This window comes from Callorhinus ursinus, unplaced genomic scaffold, assembly GCF_003265705.2.
Source record: "Callorhinus ursinus isolate GAN/ISIS: 27379988/994484 unplaced genomic scaffold, GSC_fseal_2.0 scaffold6, whole genome shotgun sequence".
Taxonomy (NCBI): Eukaryota; Metazoa; Chordata; class Mammalia; order Carnivora; family Otariidae; genus Callorhinus; species Callorhinus ursinus.
This window is the reverse complement of record NW_027397068.1, coordinates 63525166-63545780: the sequence shown is the minus strand read 5'-3', so window position 1 is coordinate 63545780 and position 20615 is coordinate 63525166. Positions and strand designations below refer to the sequence as shown.

Genomic DNA, 20615 nt, shown 5'->3' with positions numbered 1-20615 from the left:
TTGGCAAATGGAAGTAGGGCCCAGAAAGGGTATTAAGCTGTGGTTCCTTCACATTCCTGTTTCCATCAATGGACTCCAACATGTACACGTCTGTTCACTGGCACATTCCAGCAACACGCTCAGGACAAGGTCAACGCAGATGTTGCCAGTTGCACTTTCCAAAGGGAGAAATGGAACCATCAGGGCTTTCAAACATGGCAAGTTTAGGTTGGGACCTGAAGCTCCAGGTTTTGGCATCTATAGCTCGTGATTCTACCCTTCCTTTGCAAGCCAGCGGCAACCTCTCTTCATGAACAGATTTCCCTCCTTTATTGGCCCGTGTCCCGTTCAAGGTGAGTAATCCTCAAAACGCCAAAGAGCCTCTACAAAGGGAGTTACCTGGGTCTTTGTAGATACTGAGCACACCCTTGAAGTAATGAGGTAAAAATCTTTCCAGTAAAAGCAGCACGTCTTCCAACTCTTCGAGAATCCCCACAAGCAGGAAGTTTTCATTCACGTTCAACTTTGCTCTTTCAAGGGCCCACTCACCAGGCTCCCTTTATGGATATAAAAATGATTTTTCAATTAGAGAGTCATTTTCGAAATGTGGCAACAACATGTTGAAAAGGTACCTCCTCTACCCACCCACCGCCGTTTGATTGAGTCCAAATCCCATTTCCTTCAAGGACCAGGCCTGCCTGATGTGGCCACCTCCAGGGGTCTTCCCGCTGCCACCAGCCTTTCCCCCTTTCTGACCTCTGCCACGTTCACGGGTCGGCACTGCCTCGCCCAGGGCCTCAGGGGGCCTGGCCAAAATATTTGTTAGAAAGAGGATACAGACAGAGGCAGTTAGGTCCTATAAACGCTAATCAAGGGGCCATTAGAATGGCTTTTTTAATAGAAGGAGCAAACCAATAAAGCGAGGGGTTTTGAAATCATGAAACGTACTGATACGGTATTTCTATTGAAATCAAAATAGGTATCAGGTCATGTTTGCTCATCTTATTCTTTTTTAAAGAGTTTAAAGACTTTTTTTTTTTTTTTTAATTACAGAAGGAAAACAGCCTAATCTCATTTGCAAGGCAGAGCTCCAAGCTAACAGCATTTATGTGAGTGGGAAAGGACAGGAGTCACAGGAGCTGGGCTCCAGGCCTGGCCGGCATCCACCAACCAAGGGAATTGGGGCAAGCCTACCCAGCTTGAGTAATTGTCAAGGTGGAGCAGGGGGGCGTTGTGAAAGAGTTTTGAAAATCATCATGTGTGTACCAGGATAAGGCACCGCGAGCGCCCTCCCCAAGATTAGGAAATATATAATTTAAGAAAATACTTGAGGGAGTTAGAATCATGCTTCTCAGTATCTTCACTGTGACAGAAAGTGAGTCATCGGGCCCCAGATCTTTCCAGTGTCTGAAGCATTGACTGTGAACCAGGAGACATTTATACAGGGGTGAGGGTTGGAGCGGGGAGGCTTCCTGAACTTAGGAAGTTTATGATAAAGCAGAAAACCGACACTTGTAGTCCTAGTATCTGGACCATAAACAAAGTCCTGTGTTATGGTAAACTCAGCAAAACAACAACAACAACAACAATGCCCATGGTAATTAAGCAGTGATCAGAGTGCGAACAGAAAGGACAAGGGATGAGCTGCCCTTCAGAAAGGGTTTCTTCTCTTGGGTCTTTTCAGGAACACACTGACCTCCTCATCAATGTTCCCTTTGGGGGGAAAATGTCACTTCTGGTAGAGGGTTTATTTTCCCCCACATGAAGATAATGTTCATTGTGCATTACTGCCATTTCTTCTCAAGGCTACATGTTCGTCTAGTACAATGGATTTAAATTGCAGCTAGACTAGACTCCCCAGAATTATCTGTGCCCCACCTCAGAGACTGTGATGAGGTGGAGGATCCCGGTAAGGGCCCCAGGGATGCTGATGCAGGAGGTGGGCAGACCAACACTCTGAGAGCCTTACTATCTGAGTCAGTCACATTCTACAGAAGGTCTTGCATCCAAGTAAGGCTGAGGGGCAATCACTAGAAAGTAATTTTTCTACTAAGTATTTCTCCTGAGAGAGACACTATTGACTTTCAGGGGTGAGCACCCCGTGTTTCAGACCCAATTAGACAGGGCATGTGGGCAAGAATAGTTGCTGATGGAGTAGAGCACTATGGAGGAGCAGGCTGGGTGCTCACCCCTGGTCTTTACTATCTCATGGGCTGAGCAGTGACAGCTATGAGTTCGGAATTTTAAAAAAGGGTTCAGTTGGCATTCCAGTTACACATCTTGATGGGGTGGTCTCAAGGCCTCTGTCCGACCTTGATCTGTTAATTTCATCATTTAGAGGTCACTCAGAGTCTCAAATGCAATCTTTAAAGATTAACAGTAAACATGACCTGAATTCCAGAAGGCCGAGAGACTAGGCATGCAAGAGATTCCCGCACAGTGCCAATTGGTGGCTTCCCTGCCATCGTTCTCCACCTTAGCATGCCACGAGTCTGTGTTAGTCTTTACCTGCATCTGGGATGCTGTCCACAAAAATATGGAATGATGTAAAATAATCTGGGGTTGGAACACTCAGGATAGTTTTCAAGAATGCACTCATTGATATCCTAGAAGAGAAAACACAGCAGCAAGATGTCTGGCTTTGTCAAATGCCATACAGGGTAAGTGAAATGGATACTTCAATTACATGGGCAAGCCTTGAGAGAATTCATAGATTGCATGAGAAAACTTTCTTGTTGCCTTTTTGCCTCCTGTTCCACTGGCCAGGTGCAGACGTGGTCTGAGCAGTTCCAGAAGTGCTTGCTCCATTGAGTAAATTGCATTTGTGCATTTCCCAGTGGCCTGAAGTCTTTAGCTAGATGACAAGCATCTTGACAGCACTTCTCCCCAGGGTACCCACTACCCACTATTATCCCAGAAGTTACCAGCCCACTGGGATACGGTCGGCATTTAACAAATATTTGTTGAGTGAATGCCCTGTGGCTTAATTCTTCATTCATTCTGACTTAATCAGAGATCGCTGTACAGCCAACCCTACAGAAATATGTTTCCTTGTATATCTATACATCCAACAAATAATAATCGTAAGTACCTACAGCAGTTACATAAAGGATTTTGTAGATTTTGGAGAGGCTGTAAAATGATTTCTAATGTCCTATTAGGTTGGAGAGTGACAGGATGTTTGTACAGACTCTTTCACTTTCAAAGGCAACACTTGAGATTTCCAGATTTTGTTTCTCTTCTGGGAGGTTGAAGATTGTGTCTCTGTTAGCATTACAAGAACTTACAAGGGCTTGGCAGGTGAGAAGAAAGGCTAAACATCAACTTTTATGAGGTGGGTAGTATTGGATACCCTAGAAAAGGCATGCCTGGTTCTTAAGTATTTGTAAGAAGTAATGATAACCCAATTTACAAATAAACCAAACAGCTATGGGATGTTTTTCCAGAGACAATACTGGCAAGGCAGGTCAAGAGAGGACAGAACTCGAAAACATGGTCACATTGTTGATGAAGTTTGAGTCAGTTGACGCCTTGTATCTGATATGATTGGGGTAGGTGGTTAGTTACTAAAAAATTTTTTAGTTCAAGTTGGGAATCAGAAAAATGTACCATAAACTTTTTTTTTAAACAACTCTTTCTTTCCCTCTCATACTTCTTTGGTTTATATACCAATTAAATAAATTACACAATTACAATAACAAATTCAACTGGAATAAACAGATTCAGCAACAAACACTCTAGCTAAGTACTGGGGTCTCCTGTGGGAAGCAGGGTTACACCACAGCTCCCAGGGAGGAATATACTAGAAGCAAATGGAGTACATCAGTCCATCCAGCCATGGGTTAAGTGAGGGGTGGTGAAGAACACTTTACTGTGTATGGAAATCCAGTAAAAATGCATGTTATTAGGCCCCAAAATATCTTTCTAAGAAGAATTTGACACAGAGGGGTATATAGGTCGTCCTCAGCTTATGATGGGGTTACCTCCTGACAAACCCTTTGGAAGTTGAAAATATGTTAAGTTAAAAATGCATTGACTACACCTAACCTACCGAACATCACAGGTTAGCCTAGCCTACTTTTAAACGTGCTCAGAACACTGGCATTAGCCTGGGCAAAATCATCTAACACAACGATTATTTTATAATAAAGTGTTAAGCATCTCACGTAATTTATCGACTACTGTACACAAAGTGAGAAACAGAATGGTTGCATGTGTGCAGAATGGTTGGACCCTCCTGATCATGGCTGACTGGGAGCTGCGACTCCTCACCGGCATCCAGCATCACGAGGGAGGCTCCTCCTGCCTTTCGCTAGCCCAGGGAAGAGATCCAAATTCAAAATTCCAAGTATGGTTTCTACTGAATGCATATCGCTTTTACATCACCCTAAAGTCAAAAAATCGTTAGGTTGGACCATCTTAAGTTGACGACCATCTATATAAGGATATTCATTACTATGAGATTATTACAACAAAATATGACAGAATTTAAATGTTCACTAATGGGGGACTGATTCACTGAGAAGTTATGGTACATCCTACAGTGAAATACTGGGCACCTGGGAAGGTTAAGGAGGATTCACACGTACCGTCCTGAAAGTGTCCGCCATGAATATTCAGATGAAAAAAAAAACTGATTACAGGACGATATGAAGATGTAGGACAATATGAAGATATACATATATGTTTGCATTAACACAAACATATCTAGAAGGATAAATACCAAGCTGTTAAAAGTGGTTATTTCTGGCAGTAGATGTAAAAGGTGTGAATACATTGAACTTCAGCTTTATTCAATTCTGAAATGTCATTTTTATTATAAATGTTGTTTTATGTAAAACATCTTAAGTAAAAATTATTTTATATAAATGCTACTATTATTATGTGTATTTTACTTTTATCATCAGAAAAAAGGAGATTTGCGTGTCGTAGAACAAATCAAGGCTTGTGTGGGAGGATGACTGGGTTTTGCTGGAGGATGCTTTGACCTTCCTCACAGTCCGGGTGACCTCTGGCAGCTGACACCTCGGGGACCTAAGCATTAGGTCAGAGGGACCCCGGCTGAGGGAGGGAGCCAGGAGGTGGGCGAGCAGCAGAGCACAAGGGATCTCAGGCCAGGGCAGGGGTGGTCAGAGGCAGAGGATCTGTCTGCTGAGGTGGAGATTTCACACCAAAGGGCTTGAGTAAATTAGTAGTGGTTTAGGGGGTGTCAAGAGATGTGTCCAATACACAGTCCCTGCTTCCCTTCCCCCTGCCACCGCCCCACCCCAGAAACCTGCATTAACAGGAGGGGGACAAGCAACAGAGGCTGCCAGAGCCGCCCAGAGACCCCACAGCGCCTCTCCAGAGCTCACGTTACGGTTTCCTCCGAATCAGAACTGTGTCCTTTATTTGTTTAGCTGGGAAGTCCGTGAGAGCACAGACTGTCTGTTCGCAGTGTCTCCAGCACTCAGCACCCTGCCTGGAAAAAGTAGGGGTGCAATAAATATTCAGCGAATAAATGAACAAATGGCAGAAGGAAAAAGCCAAGACACACAGCCACGATTCTGTGCCCGGCGACCTTGGCCCGGAGCTTGCGGGAGTGGGCAGAGGACATCAGCTGGCGGGGGTGGGAGCAGGGAGGGCTGAGAAGGTGCAGGGACCTATGAAGGTCATTTCCCTATTGGAATCCACAAATAACTCTACAAGGTCAATTTATGGGAAGACATACATTCCTAGTTTAAGAAGTGCCGTTAGCAATTTTTCTTTTCTTAGATCAAAGCACGTCCCAGGGGATCTCAGAGTTCCATTTGAGCCCATTAGAGGTGATGAATGGTGTTGACCACAACCATCCTATGGAAATGCTATGGGAGGACATAAATAAAAGATGACTCAGGTGTAAGGTCAAAAGGAAGCAGAATGGGAGCCGAGGAGACCCACACACTGAGCTGCCTGCAGCTTCGCCCAGTGATCAGTGACACTTCCAAGCAGCTCAAGGACGAGGGGCCTCAGGAAATCGCTTCTGGCCACTCACACCATCCACTCTTATTCCTGGACCTGAGACCTGCAGCAAGTAGCCTTTAGTGTCCAGGGAAACTGAATCGGACAGGTGTCAACGCAACTTTCACAGAGTGTCCTGCGCTGACAGGTGTCACTGATCCCCCGGGACCACTCGGGTTCTCCCTGCGCTGATGGTTTTATTGTTGGTGTTAAGGCCTCGCTATCCTGCATTGTTTCAGGCACCTATCTACCCTGGAGTTCTCTTAGTACATATATATTTAAATGATTATGCAACCTCATTGTTTCTTTCCATGCAGTGCTTCTAAGATAAGGTTCCTTTAAATAACAACTTTAATCCTTATTAAAGATTAAAAGCTTTGCTCTAGGATGGTCATATTCTCATGTTATTAGGGAAATGAGGCATCTCTATAAATGAACATTCCAGATAACTAAGAGAATCCTTTTAATTGCCAAAACTACCCAAAAAACTAGATCAATTTTATTGAAATTTATTCTAAACTGTACTATTTGAAAAAGCGTCCCCTTAGGATGCTCTAGGGTTTTTGTATATGTGTGTGTGGGGGGGGGGTTCATTTTCCACTTTGATCTTACAGGGAAATCATCTTTTATTGATTTGTTCCTGAACGCTTCACAGGATGGACTGTGATGAATGATTCTCTCACTTTCTGAGTGCCAAGGGGCCCCGTGGGCTCAGAGGAAGGGCTGCTCACGACATCCAGACCCCAGAGTCACTCCTGACCTCTCTCTCACCCGACTCCATGTCCTCTCAACGCCGGGCTCAGCTCTGCTTTCCTCATCTGCATCCTCTGACCTGCTCCACACCCCCGCCCCTGCTCAGCGCCTCTCCGGCTAGTTAGTATCTCTTCCTCCAGAGACTTCTCCCTGAATGCATTCTCCACGGCCCCAGGAACTGAGCTGAAATGCACATTCACCCATGTCACTCCCCTGGTTCAAAACCTTTGAATGACTCTTACTCACAATGCAGTGGGACTAGCAATCAGTTAGGGCACCTGTTAATAATGCTAATTCCCTGGCCCTACTTGCAGAGTGTTTTGATACACTAGGCTTGTCTCAGATAAGGCTCGGAATCTGCACTTCAAAGAACCTCTGATAATTTTGAGAACAGGTCACTCTCTGCCAACACTCTACCATTAGGTGATTCCATGCTTTCACTCGTCCATCTCCCTTGCCTGGCATCTCTCTCTGCCTCCCCCCCGGGTCCCATGTTTTGGAGCTGTTACTGGCAGAATGAGCACCAACACACGACAGTCCACCGAGCCTTGTCACTCAGGTCAAGGGAATGAAGGCAGCTTTGACCAAGGCTCTCTTCCATCCTGGTGCTTCACTGCCAGCCACGTCTGGTAGGTGGGGGTCTCTGGGACAGGCCTATGGTGCCGCCCCGCAGGGCTCAGCCTCCCCACTGTTGTTGGAAAAGTCCCTGGAGCTGGGTCTGCTCCCAGCGTGCCCTGCCGGTGGCCAGAGGTCTGCTGTAAGTAGGACTCCATAATGACACCCACAAACGGATTCCCATCTGCACCCAGTGCCACTTGGTGTCCCCAAGTGATCTTCCCCCTGACCCCTGGCAGGGGCTCCTCCCTGTGTCACCACACGCTCCCTGCACACTTGAGCTTGTTCTAGAGATCAGACCCTGCCCTGGAGTCGTGGGTACTCCCTCCCCACACTCCCAACCCTGCTTCCTTCTCCCCACTCCGTATGGCCAGGCTCCTGCAGGCCTCTGAGACAGAAAGTTGCCTGTTTATTTCTGTGCACAGAGAGAACTCGACAAATGCTTCCTCTCCTGGTTCTAATTTTGGAGTGGAAGGATTGAAATCCCAGGTGGAGTTAGTCTTATCACAAAAGGTGAATTTAGAGACTATTCCTATTTTATTTATCCTTTTATATAAGACAACACCTTGTCTAAAAACTACTGAACTGAAAAAAGACTTGCTGGTGTTTTTATATAGTTCCCCACGTATAACATCAGCTTTGTCTGTATGGCCTTGGAGTTTAGAAGACAGAATTTCTGATGCTTTTAGCAGCACAAACCTTGGGAAGCCACATGCAAAGCTCCCCAAATGAGGTAAAGGAGATTGGGGTTTTGGTCTCAGCTTGGCGATGAATTAGCCTGGTGCCTTTAGCTAAATCATGCTATCTTGAGCCTCAGTTTCCCCAATCTGCATATCACAGGGCCGAACCATATTATCTCAGTCCATGAAACTGTATTAAAGGGCCTGTTCCTCAAATTAGCTAACTTTTAAGCATAGTTTTGTAATTAGAAGATCTAGAAAAAGTGGTAATCTTTTTATTCCAAAATTTATGAGTTACTAAAAGGCTTTCATTCAGCATTTATGATCTAAACTCTTCACCTTTCAGGGAAGGTGAAGAGGGAAAAGCACTGAGGTTGGTATCAAACAGACCTCTGTTCAAATCTAGGCCATACCATTTAGTAGCTGTGGAGTCTAGCCCATGTCTACCTCTTAGAGGCACAATTTACTCATCTGTAAAATGGGAACAGTAATACCCAGCATCACTGATCCTTTCCTCAGATTGACAATCATGTATGCAAATTATTTTTCCTGCCACCCAATTTTAGGAATATTCCATCATCTTCAGCATCTCAATTCCTCTTTCCTTTAGCTTATATTTAAAAAACATGATTACTGGTGATCGCAATAGTTTTCAAAAGAGTGACATCAGCTAACTCATAGAGAAAACACAGAGAAAGGAAAACATGGAAATATGAAACATGCTATTTGTGGTGAGCCAAAATAACAAGATAATTTGATGGAGAAACAAAACGGTATTATGCAATTACTTCTCATGATAATTCATTCTACTCTGTACATCAAACAAGGTAATGATACTTTGACATAAAAAAGCTCTCTTTCAATGTGGATTGAACATCAATCTGGGAGCCAGTCTTCACACGCTAAGAACACAGACAGCAGGAAAAAGTTGAATGGTAAAGTAAATGACACACTGAAGGATAGCTTGCTGTGCTGGAGGTGACTGCCAGTCCAACACGGCCGCGTTGGAAGTGGGACAGAGAAAAATTCCCGAGTGTCAGTCACCATGGTAGAAGTACCTGAATCCTTGCCCTGTAGACGGACTGCGGTAATCAGATTACAAACTTAATTGTTTAGTCAGTTTGGAGAAGTGGAATGGGTGTGGTCTAAGCCAACTTTTATTGCACCATACATTCTTCCTTGTAAGCCTTTTTAAGCCTTATAAAGAAATCTGAACCAGAACCAGAAGAGTCAAGTAAGACTTTTTAGTGAAGGCTTAATGGACTTGAAAGTGGCAGATGGCTAGAGACACCAATGTGCTCTCATTTCATGCTCATGCCAGGCATGAATTACTGATGACACACTCTTTCTAGTAGTGAAGGGAATTGTCCTTCAGAATCCTTCTCAACACAGCCCTCTGGGACCAAGCAGGGTAGCACTTTGTTCCCCCTGTGATCAGCAGAGTATGTGATATTGGATGGATAACATCTATGACATCTGTTTTGGTGGCTTTGTGGCCCTTTACACCAACTCCTTCTGAGTCTGTCACTGTGTATCTGATTGCAGGATGGCAGACGAAGAAGTGTGGAAGAGTATAAGGCTACATTTATTTTAGCTAATATTCTTATTCACTGTGGGCTCTAGTCCAATGGAGCTCCTGAAACGGAGACACTTACAGACATAAGAGACAAAATATGTTTTGAAGTGCTCCCTTTGGACTCCCAGATTGTGAATTTCAAGTTTCTATTAAACTAAAGAAAAAGAAGTCACAGTTTTATCCTGAAACGTTTTAAGATGAGGATCACTCCTTTATCTAGATCAGTTTTCATTCGATTTCAGTAGACCCTTTTTAATTTGCTGCAACAAAATTTACTGAGTACTCAAGATGACTTTCTGCAGCGTCCTGTACAGGTGGTAAGTGCTGCTTCCCAGAAATGCCTTTGCACTTCTTCTGTCTAAACACAATGGTATTAAAACAAGGAACCATGGTCTTTGAGGTCAAAGAGTTTGGGTGCTTATCAGAGATATGGAGACCACAAACACTGTGATTTCATAAAGAGCTGCAAAATCTAGGGAGCCTAACCAAACAAAAATAGCAAAATTCAGACAAAGACTATCTGACAAAGACTTCTATTTTTATGGCAAAATATTTATCCCGGTACTGTTTAAAAGATAAAAAATTATAAACTATTCAAATATAGAAATTAGGTAAGCTATAATATAACTAATTGTAAAATACTTGTAATCATTTAAAATTTTTACAAAGCATACGTAACTATAAGAAAAATGTTTATGTGAGAAAATCAAAATCAAAATATATATGCAATAGGATTACAACTCTGTTGGTTCTTTAAAAAAAAAGAATAACTGGGGTGCCTGGGTGGCTCAGTCATTAAGCATCTCCCTTTGGCTCAGGTCATGATCCCAGGGTCCTGGGATCGAGCCCCACATGGGGCTCCCTGCTCAGTGGGAAGCCTGCTTCTCCCTCTCCCACTCCCCCGGCTTGTGTTCCCTCTCTTGCTGTCTCTCTCTGTCAAAAAATATATAAAATCGAAAATAAATAAATAAAAAATAAAAAAAGAATAACATATATATTTTAAGGTTTATTGATTTATGAGAGAGTGAGAGATAGCACATGGGAAGGGGCAGAGGGAGAGGGAGAGAAGCAGACTCTGCTAAGCATGGAGGCTGATGTGGGGCTCAATATCATGACCTTGAGATCATGACCTAATGCTTAACCAACTGAGCCACCCAGGCACCCCAAGAAAACCTGTATTTAAAGAATACACTAGGAGAATGTAGACCAAAAATTTTTAACAGAGTTTGGGTTTGAGATGGTGGAGCTATGTATTTCCCCCCTCTTTTCTCTTTTCTAGTCTTAAAATCTAATTTAGGGCGCCTGGGTGGCTCAGTTGGTTAAGCAACTGCCTTCGGCTCAGGTCATGATCCTGGAGTCCCGGGATCGAGTCCCACATCGGACTCCCTGCTCGGCAGGGAGTCTTGCTTCTCCCTCTGACCCTCTTCCCTCTCATGCTCTCTATCTCTCATTCTCTCTCTCTCTCTCTCTCAAATAAATAAATAAAATCTTTAAAAAAAAATAAAATAAAATCTAATTTAACATACATGTGCTACTTGAAAACATTTTTGAAAGGTTTTGTCAAAGTAATACATGCCTATGTCAAAAAACGTTATAAAAAAGTTTATAATGAAAAGTGACTATGTCTTGTTTTACCACTCCGCCTCTCCGTTGTACTTGTCAGAGGTAACAATAGCATTTAACTAAATTTTGTGTCTTAATACAGCTTGGTTTACTCCCTTGTTTTGCATGGACCACCTCCTCAAGTAACTTTGTGCTCTGCTGTTTTCTAGCTCACAGTGTTGCTGATAAGGAATTTGTTATCAGTAACATTCTCAATTCTTTGCCGCTGATGTGTGTGTTGGTGGGGGGAGGTGGGGGAAAGACAGCATGAGAATAAGCTTTAACATCTCTCTATCCTTGGTGTTCTGAAATTTCAGCATTGAAATTTAAGACTAGTATTGTGCTGAACATTTAGTAGGGCCTTTTTAAAAAGTAGGCTCCACACCCAGCATGGAGCCCAATGTGGGGCTTGAACTCACAACCCTTGAGATCAAGACCTGTAGTAGGGTCTTTTAATCTGGAGCTTCATGTTTTTCAGACTTGAGTTATTATTTTGTAGTATGTGAGCGTGTGTGTGTATAAATAATATTCTCTGCTTTTTTTTCTCTATTCTGTACTTTTAGATTTCTTTGTAGTTGGATTTGGGACCTTGACTGATCCAATAAGTGACTCTTATTCTTTCATTTCTTCTTACTCTTTGTCTTTTGTTTTTCTTCAAAGAAATATCCTTTACTTTATCTTCCATGTCCTTCTATTGATTTTGTGTCACAATGATCACATTTTAATATCTAACAATTCTCTCTTGATACACCCTGATTTTCTTTCATGGCATTCTGCTCTTTTTATGGATGTAATATTTTCTCAAATCTCTCTGAGGAAACAAAGTAGAGTTCTCTTTTAAAACTTTTCTTTTTCCTGAAATTTCTGTTTCCTTTAGGGTTATAGTTTTTGCTTGCTTATCTTAGCTCCTCTCTTTCAAGGTGTAGCCTTTTCTAAAATATCTATAGAGCTTTGCTTGTCCATGCATATTTAATAATGAGTCAGTAAAAACTTATGGAGAACTGTGCTTGACATTGGTAGGGTTTATCAATCAGTGGGCTTCACCATTTTGCTGAGGATTACTTAATTGCCAGATGGGTCATGGGAGAGTCTTTTCTCCGGGGACATTCACATTTTCTGGGACACATTTCACCTGGGACACAGCTGCTGGACTTTCCCCGGTGGGAATGGGTAAAGGGTTACTTTTCCACATGGAGATCTCCAGTCAATCCCTGTTGTCTGCCTCTTGCCTTATAGCCACTGTCCACTGTGTCTGGCATTTCCATACAAGTCCCCAAGGGGCAGACTGAATTCTTAGCTGTCTTTCCTCTGAATGCACTCCTGGCTGTGGCCTCCTTGGCCCCACTTTATCAATTACCAAATTCTATTTCCTCTCCTAAGTATCTGTTCAATTGTTTGATCCTTCTGTTCTCATTGTCGTGTGTCTGACCTTTTAAAATTCCCTTATCATCATCTTAATGAGGTCTTGGGAGAGAATGAAATGCTGTGATCCACTGTCTTCTTGACCTGAAAAGCACCCAACAAGGCTAGTTTCCCCAGGACTAAGCACATGCACCTTTACTGATGCACAGATGAAGAAACTGAAATAAAATACACACAAAAGAAAACTCAACTTCAGATATCTAATACCTCAGAAACACTGCTTTCAAGTACCTGTTACTTCAAGATATTATGTTTTGATTCAAATATTAATGCAACATTTATACATGTTAAAACGCCCATAAATATTAAACATGCCTTATTTTTGCAACATCAATTCCTGCCTTTGTGGGAGATTTTTTTTTTCTCCCTCAAGCCTATGGCAAATTGACAGAAAAGTCTCCTTTCACTAAAGAAGGCAACTCATCAACTGCACAGCAAGGCACCCGAACTAGCAGAAATGTTATTTTGCTGACAGTTTATGTTGTCTCATAAAGAAATCAAGATGCAAATTTAAACAGAAGTTTGGAGGTAAAGGCAACATGCGAAGACACAGACTCGAGAAATGGCTCTGGGTTCTCTCTGCACCTTAAAAAGGGAAACTACAAATAATAATAAAAGAGCAGCAGTGAGGGAACACTTGGCCTCTGGCCTTTCAGGCTCTTTAGGACTGGGGCAGATTGGCATCTCGTTCCAAGAAAAATCTTCCCGTCTCAAATGCGAAGCCTGGAATGCCATCTTGAGCACTTTCCAAAATGTTTAAAAGAATACCAGGCGAATGCATGAAATTAGCCATCACTTTGTGATAAAAGGTAGGAGGAAGAATTCATCCATTCTCTCTGCAGGGACTTGAGGTTCCTAACAATCGCTCAGAGAGCGCTGTAGGACAATACTCAAAGGGACTACCGCAGACAGGAGCCAGCAGACAGTGAATGCTCATGCCATGTCCACACAGAGACGATGCTGACTCTCCAGGCATGGAATGTGAGAAAGATGCAGGATGGAGGTATTTACGGCCCAGGATTAGTGCCAGAGAGGTTCGGTATGAGTGGATTGCAGGCAATGGCCCTGACCAATTATTTTCAGTTGGTCCCCAAATTTCATGGGCCATGGTGGGGCCTGTTGAGGCCATCCTCTGAGGTCTGTGGCAACAATCGGGTTCGGACAGGGAGCTGAGCCAGGCACAATGCCACAGAGGATCATAGCCACCCTCAGGTCTGTGCTCCTCTCTCTTCCAATATGTCGCCTTACTGGGTGTGATCCTGTTTGTGGGAAACCTATTATAGCTGTTTTCCCCCATCCCCTTGAGGGCCTTTCACCTCTGCGTAGGCACCCAGTGATCTCAAGCCCTCTCTGGCTTTCCTCCCCAACCAAAATGGCTCTCAGCTCAGAGTCTAGTGGAAATGATCTCATAAATTAATGCACACAGAGGTATAAATAAGTGATCAAGCTTAATGTGCTTCCCAGAAATATCTGCATTTTAATAGGGGACGGTCATTTAGCCCAAAGAATGAAGGTTCTAATGGTGAGGGAGAACAGGAGGAGGAGGGGGAAGAGGAGGAGGGGAGAAGAGTAGAGGGGAAGGGAGGGGAGAGGAGAAGAGGGAACCAACATTTATTGAACATCTACCACTTTATTTAATGAAAGGCTGTGGAATGGAAGAGAAATCACTGGAGACTTTACTTATTTATCTTCTTAAATGGACAAAGTTCAGAGGCCACTGTCAACCTGGTGAGAAGTGGGGGATTTTTTGGAAAATGGAGACTATGGCTGCTGAGGGGGCTACAAACCACACTTGTGTTAGGTTGTGTTTGTCTACTCAGAAGGCTCACCAGAAGTCACCTTGAATTTCTGTGAGATCCTGAATTCTTCTCCAGCTTCTGGAGCCTTCCTCTAATGTCAAGGTCACTCAATTCTCTCCAATTCTATGGCTAATCCTGGGCCTAGAAAGGAGGGGTTTAAGGAGTTCCAGTAAAAGGAAAAGTCGAGGTACACATAGGGTGCATGGTGGGGGGAGCTACGGATGGGCAGGTCTCCGGGACCCCCAGCGCTACTCAAACCAGAAGAGCTGTGCTTTGCCTAGGTTTATATATTGGGTCTTGTATCAGATTTCATTTGATAAAAAAGGTTCTAAATCTGAAAATCATTGCTTTAGGGCAACACACAGAGGCTTCAAATATTGCAACAGCTAGCATAACCCAATTCCTGGGCTCTCATCTGACCACTTGTCTCCAAGGACAAGCCCACTCAGTTATCCACTGCTGGTAACTGAAGCCATTTTTTGCTGCCTGTGTCTGATCCTGTCTTCGTAGCTTCCTTTGTATCCTCTGTTCCTCTAGATTCTAGAAGAGGGTGCTCTGCCTTGCTTTCCCTAGGTAGTCCTTCCTAGGGAATAGAGTCTTGTTTCTGAATATCAGGTCTGTCGTAAGACTTTATCATGAGTGTGAGCTTTTAACAGCATGCTCCTGGATTCTGGGCCATTTACTGGGGCCCCATTGGCACTTCATCGTGTCACAACAGTTTTAATTTGCCCACTGTCACTTTATGTTCTGCCTATTGGACTGATCATGTTCCAATGTGGGCATCAGGGTCTTATGTCCCACCTCATCACACTGCTCCTTCTATATAAGCAAGTGATTCTTACAGTAGGGTCCAGGAAGTCTGATCTCACTAACTGGGTCATGACTGCTTGGGTCCTAAGATTAAGGAATACCTTGTGGAAAAACAAAATAAGAGGAAACATTTTTCCTCTTTCTCTCCTTCCTAGGGTCCAGGCTGTTGAGAGTTCTTTTCTTCCCTGCACTTAACCCTTTAGAGAAAGAGATGACTACCAAACTGATGTTAACAAGGGGAAGAATAGGTTTCTTGTGTACAACTGTGTTAAATACTACGGAGTAGCTATACTCCAAATTTCAAAAATACCTTTTAAAGCACATGGCATCTTTTATTTAAAAGATTTAAAATTTATTGTAATTTTAGTCTATTATGTCAATATCAAGCATTTCCAGCGAAACATGTCAATTTCTTGGTCATTTTAGTCTTTATTATCCATTGTGAATAAATAGAGGCCCTTTGAGCCTATAAAAAGCTGGGATATCAACCAGGCCTTCAGGAGGGCACACTGCACACAGGTAGGGTGCTGGGCAGGCTTCCTGAATGTAACTCTCTGAACCTTCTGAAAGCCACACCTGCTGGGTCCAATGCTGTTCCAGGCTTCAGGGCAGGAAAGGCTGCCAACTACACTGAATTTTGCCAGATTGTGTGGTTATTTTATTAGGTGGATAAATGTCTACAGATTCTAGTGTAAAAACACTGGGCCCAACCCAGTTTGTACAAACATTTTCAAAACTAAAAATGGAATACATTATCAGGCACTAGTCTTCATAATTATAGTTTTTTTGGCTAACAATCATTTTCCTTCTTTCTACATAGAGTGCCTGGAATATCTGCACAAAGAGTGTCTTTAAGCAGAGGTTAGCCCTGGTAGGAGTTACTTAAGAAACCAGTGGCCACCCTAAATCTTATATAAGTGGGGCACTTTGAGAGTCCCATCTTGACCAAAAATTGGGGGCAGGAATTTTTTGAAATTAAATTAAGAGGATGGGGGCGCCTGGGTGGCTCAGTCAGTTAAGCGGCTGCCTTCGGCTTGGGTCATGATCCCAGGGTCCTGGGGTCGAAGTCCCGTGTCAGGCTCCCTGCTCTGCAGGGAGCCTGCTTCGCCCTCTCCCTCTGCCTGCCTCTCTGCCTACTTGTGCTCTCTATCTCTCTGTCAAATAAATAAAATCTAAAAAAATAAATAAATAAAATAAGGAGGATGGAGTCCAGGGATTGGTTGAAGGAATACTGAGGAATACAGAAGTGGGTTATCATTTCTTTAATGCTATATGGTCAGAAATGAAACACAAGATAAACTTCACCTGGAATTCTAATTTTAAATTTTCCATTAGAATTTTCTTATATAGTTTAGATCTATAATGCCACAATATGGTCTAATGCAATTTGATTTCAGAGATTCTTAATTTGGGGTAGTTCAAAATTGGTTGTTCATTGTGTTTCAACAAATCAAGTTCAAACCGTCAATAAACCAATGCCAAGATTCTTTGATTACATTATGAATTAAGGCATCTACTATTTTTGTTATCATGTTAAGTACTCTGGCCCCAAGTAGATGACAAATAATTGTGTCTGTCTTCCTTAATTTGTAGTTTATAATTTGCTATCTTACTAACATTTATATAGAATTTCTTCTTAGTAGTTGGTTCCCTTTATTTGCCGGTGGTGTCTCTTTTCATTAATGTTTTTGCCTTATATTAAACTTTGCTGGGGAACCTGGGTGGCTCAGCCAGTTAAGCATCAGCCTTCAGCTTAGGTCATGATCCCAGAGTCCTGGGATCAAGCCCCGCGTCGTTCTCCCTGCACAGCAGGAAGTCTGCTTCTCCCTCTGCCCTTCTCCCCTGCTCATGCGTGTTCTGTCTCACTCTAGCTCAATAAATAAATAAATAAATAAAATCTTTAAAAAAAATTTGTCTTATATCATAAACTTTCTTTTAGTATTTAAATGGTGACCTTCTCCATCCCATTATTTTGAGCCTCTCTATTTTCAATTGATGAACCCCTCTGTTTTTAATGGATAAATTTAATCATTTGCCTCTACTGTGATTATTGATAGATTTGGATTTGCTTCAACATTTTCCTTTGTGTTTTCTGTTTGCTATTCTTTTTCTCTGTTTTTTTCACTTTTCATGTCTTCTGTTGGTTTAATAAAATTTTTAATAATACCCCCTGCATTTCCTCTATTGCTTGAGAATTAAAGATTTGCATTTTTATTATTTTCTTGGTTACCTTTACATTTTTAATATTCTAAGATTTTTTTCCCCCAAATACATGGTTCTGACAGCTTTACAAATAACAGTGTAACTTAAAATACTTTCATTATTTGGAAGGTTTTGAGGAACGGTGCAGAATTTTAAAAATTCATTCATATATGGATGGTCAGAAAGATGAGCAGTCATTTAAAATTTTTAACATTCAAATTTGACTAGAAAAATTTTTTCTAATAAAATCTGAAGTGATTTTTTCCCCATGAGCCTGGTGTATGACATTCCTTTGGGCAGAACTCCTAACCCCCAGCACTGACCATGGCCCAAACCAGTCAAGAGACCACAGCTGCTGCTCAGGGACCCAACCACCCTCCCAGAGCTGTCACTTGGCAGGCTGAGGGTATTGATGTCAGACCCACTACCTCCTGAGGCTGCAAAGTCTGAAGTAATTTAATTTTTTTATACTCTTCCCAAATCTGGAAGGATCTTAGCACTTTTAATTATCCATAAAACACCACACATTCCATCTTATCAATGCTATCTAATTCAACATTTTTTAACACACACAAAAAACTTGTAGTACTTAATACCAAACTCTTTTTACCAACATCTTTTAATCAATGGCTATTTTCACTGTTGTTTCTTGTGCCTACACCTTCCCTACTTTTCTTCATAATCCATCTTGTAATAGTGTTTTTAGTGAAGGCAGTAAGTGGTAAACTAACTTTCTATGTAAAGAAAAAAAAAAAAATCTAGAGAGTGATTGTTTAGCTGGGTATAAAATTCTACTTGACAATTACTTTCTCTCAGCACTTTGGAGGTATTACTCTACTGTCATTTGGTAGCTTTTGTTGCTGATGAGAAATCTGCTATCAGCTTAATTACAGTTCCTTCACTGATCATCTGCTTTTCTGCTTTATCCTTAATATCCTCCAGTGTCACTCTAAAGTATTTGGGTATAAATTTAACTTTGTTTATGCTGGTACTTGTGGTGCACTTTTAGTCTGAAGAATCACATCTTTACTTTTAGAATATCCTATCCTTCAATTGCTCCAAATATTTCTTACCTACCATGTCACCATTCTCTTTTTCTGGAAATCCTACTGAATGACTATTGAAACATTACAACCTCTTTTCCATTCCTTAGCTGTTCCTTATCTATCCATTTATCTATCTATCTATCTATCTATCTATCTATCTATCTATCTATATCTCTGAATTGCATTTTTTGTCAACTCCTCTTGACAACATTTTAATTCATAAATTTTCTCTTTAACTCTACTCAGTTTAAAGTTTATTCCATCTCTTACATTTTTATTTTAATGACCATATTTTCAAGATTTATAGTTAACTCTTTTTTAATATCCTCATGTCAGATTGTTCCATAAAGCCATCTGGAGTGAAATCATGTTCCAATAGTAGATTTTGCTGCCTGTCTTTTTTGGTATTAGATTTTCTTTCATGTCCTCAGGATGTCTGGCCTGCAGGCTCATTTTGTTGTTGTTGTTGTTTTAATTGATTTTATTTTATCTAATTTTTATTTTCTTGCAGCCTCATTTAGAATGAGAGGTTCATTCTCATTCTTGCTCTCTCTTTCTTTCCCCTCCCTTCCTCCTCTCCCTGTCTCTCTTCTTTCCTCCCTCCCTACTTTTGTCCTTCCCCAGTGGTTTTGTAGTTACAACCATCTGAACTCCTGAGCACTTAACCTAGAACAAGGTCATACTTACACCTCCCATCTTATGGGAACAATGGGAATATTACAGATCTGGTTACCAAGTACAAAAAATTTGGTTTACTTCCTACTAGTGAGGCTATGGCTTTGTTTTCCCACTTCTCTCTGTCTATAAAGTCTTAACCAGGCCATAGTTCCAGCAACAGGTCAGCAAGGGATTTTGTTCAGCTTCCTTTGCTTGAAGTAAGGGGAAGTGTGGCTCCCCACTCTAGGCCCTAGCTTAAAGCTCTGAACTCTGTTCTGGTCCTGTCTTGACAGGGACTGCATTTAGTCCCCTTTACTTTTCAGGAGCCCAATTCCTGGCTGTCACTGCCTGATTTTGGACCAGAGCCCAGTTGGCCTGACACTTCACCACTGCTTATTCCTCTAGAGTTGTTCCAGGTACGGGGAAGCTCTTCTTATTTTCTAACCCAGTAAATCCTTTGGATTTCCTTTTTTAAATATTCTATCTATCATTGTTATGTGTTTGAGGCCAAGGGCTGTGAAACCGTTATACCATCTTGATTAGGAGTCCAGTATAGGCTATTCATGTGTTTTCCCTATAAGGAAATCTACCAGAAAAAATGAATACATAGATGTGGGCATCTCAAGTATGGGGAGTGCAACTTGTCGAGTCAGAGGAAAGAAGCTTGGTAAAATGTCAAGTCTGTGCCCAAAGCAAGGTCACATGTTTATTGAAATGTGATCATTTCTGCTTCATGAAATATTCCAGAGAGCATAGGGCAACTCAAAGTTTCAGCCAGACAGCAAAGAGTGTGATTCCCAAGGATTCTTCTTACAGACCTTGTAACATATTGTAATAGTGACTTTATTATTACAATGCTATTTTTAGCTTTTAATCTTTTAATCACTTCAAGTGTGTTGCAAAAGTTCCAATATTTGAAGTATGCCATGAATACAAAAAAAAGGTATTATCTTTGCTCTCTGTTTTTTTTAGTAGTAGTATAGAGACTCTAAACTTCTGGAAGAAAAGTTTCATGTCTTCTCTCTGTATTATGGTACCCACCCAGGGCCAGGCAGGTACTCTCTTATAGCCCATAAAAGTGCCTTTGAAGATAATGAAATTTTAATTTGAATTGTTCTATGCCCAGCAAATCACCATGGGAGGCTCATAAGAGCTTTCAAAGATGGTACTGTTTTTTGATAAACAACATCATAAAAAAAAATTCACCAATAGAGTGAAATCCAGAATGCAAGTACTAATACATTTTAAACAAAAAGTGCCTAAATGATATTGAAGATAAAGATATATCATTATGGATACTTTTTTTAGTAGACATCGGCATGACTGAAATGCCATTAAATGACCTATAACCCTCCTCCCTGCTAGAAAAAGTGCATTCTAGATGTGGGCTCCACTTAGAGGAATAATAACTTGAGGTTTTGTGATTCTAGTTTTCAAGGCCCAGAAAGAGCCATTTGGGTGGACCTTTGCCACTGGCACCTCTGCTGTGAGCTCT

The 20615-nt window shown here is 41.8% G+C and overlaps 1 protein-coding gene across 6 annotated transcripts in view; it reads right to left on the bottom strand.

Moving 5' to 3' along the window:
- UST (uronyl 2-sulfotransferase) overlaps positions 1 to 20615 on the bottom strand; it is a 303044-nt gene that overhangs the window by 47824 nt on the left and 234605 nt on the right. For 5 of the 6 annotated variants that reach the window (XM_025866300.2, XM_073894061.1, XM_073894063.1 and 2 more), the window contains exons 6-7: positions 2488 to 2585; positions 379 to 536 (exon numbers count right to left, since the gene is read on the bottom strand). In XM_025866300.2, coding sequence (XP_025722085.1) covers positions 379 to 536; positions 2488 to 2585 — 256 coding nt within the window. The remainder of the gene's footprint in view (positions 1 to 378; positions 537 to 2487; positions 2586 to 20615) is intronic. The other variant, XM_073894064.1, reaches the window with a different exon arrangement.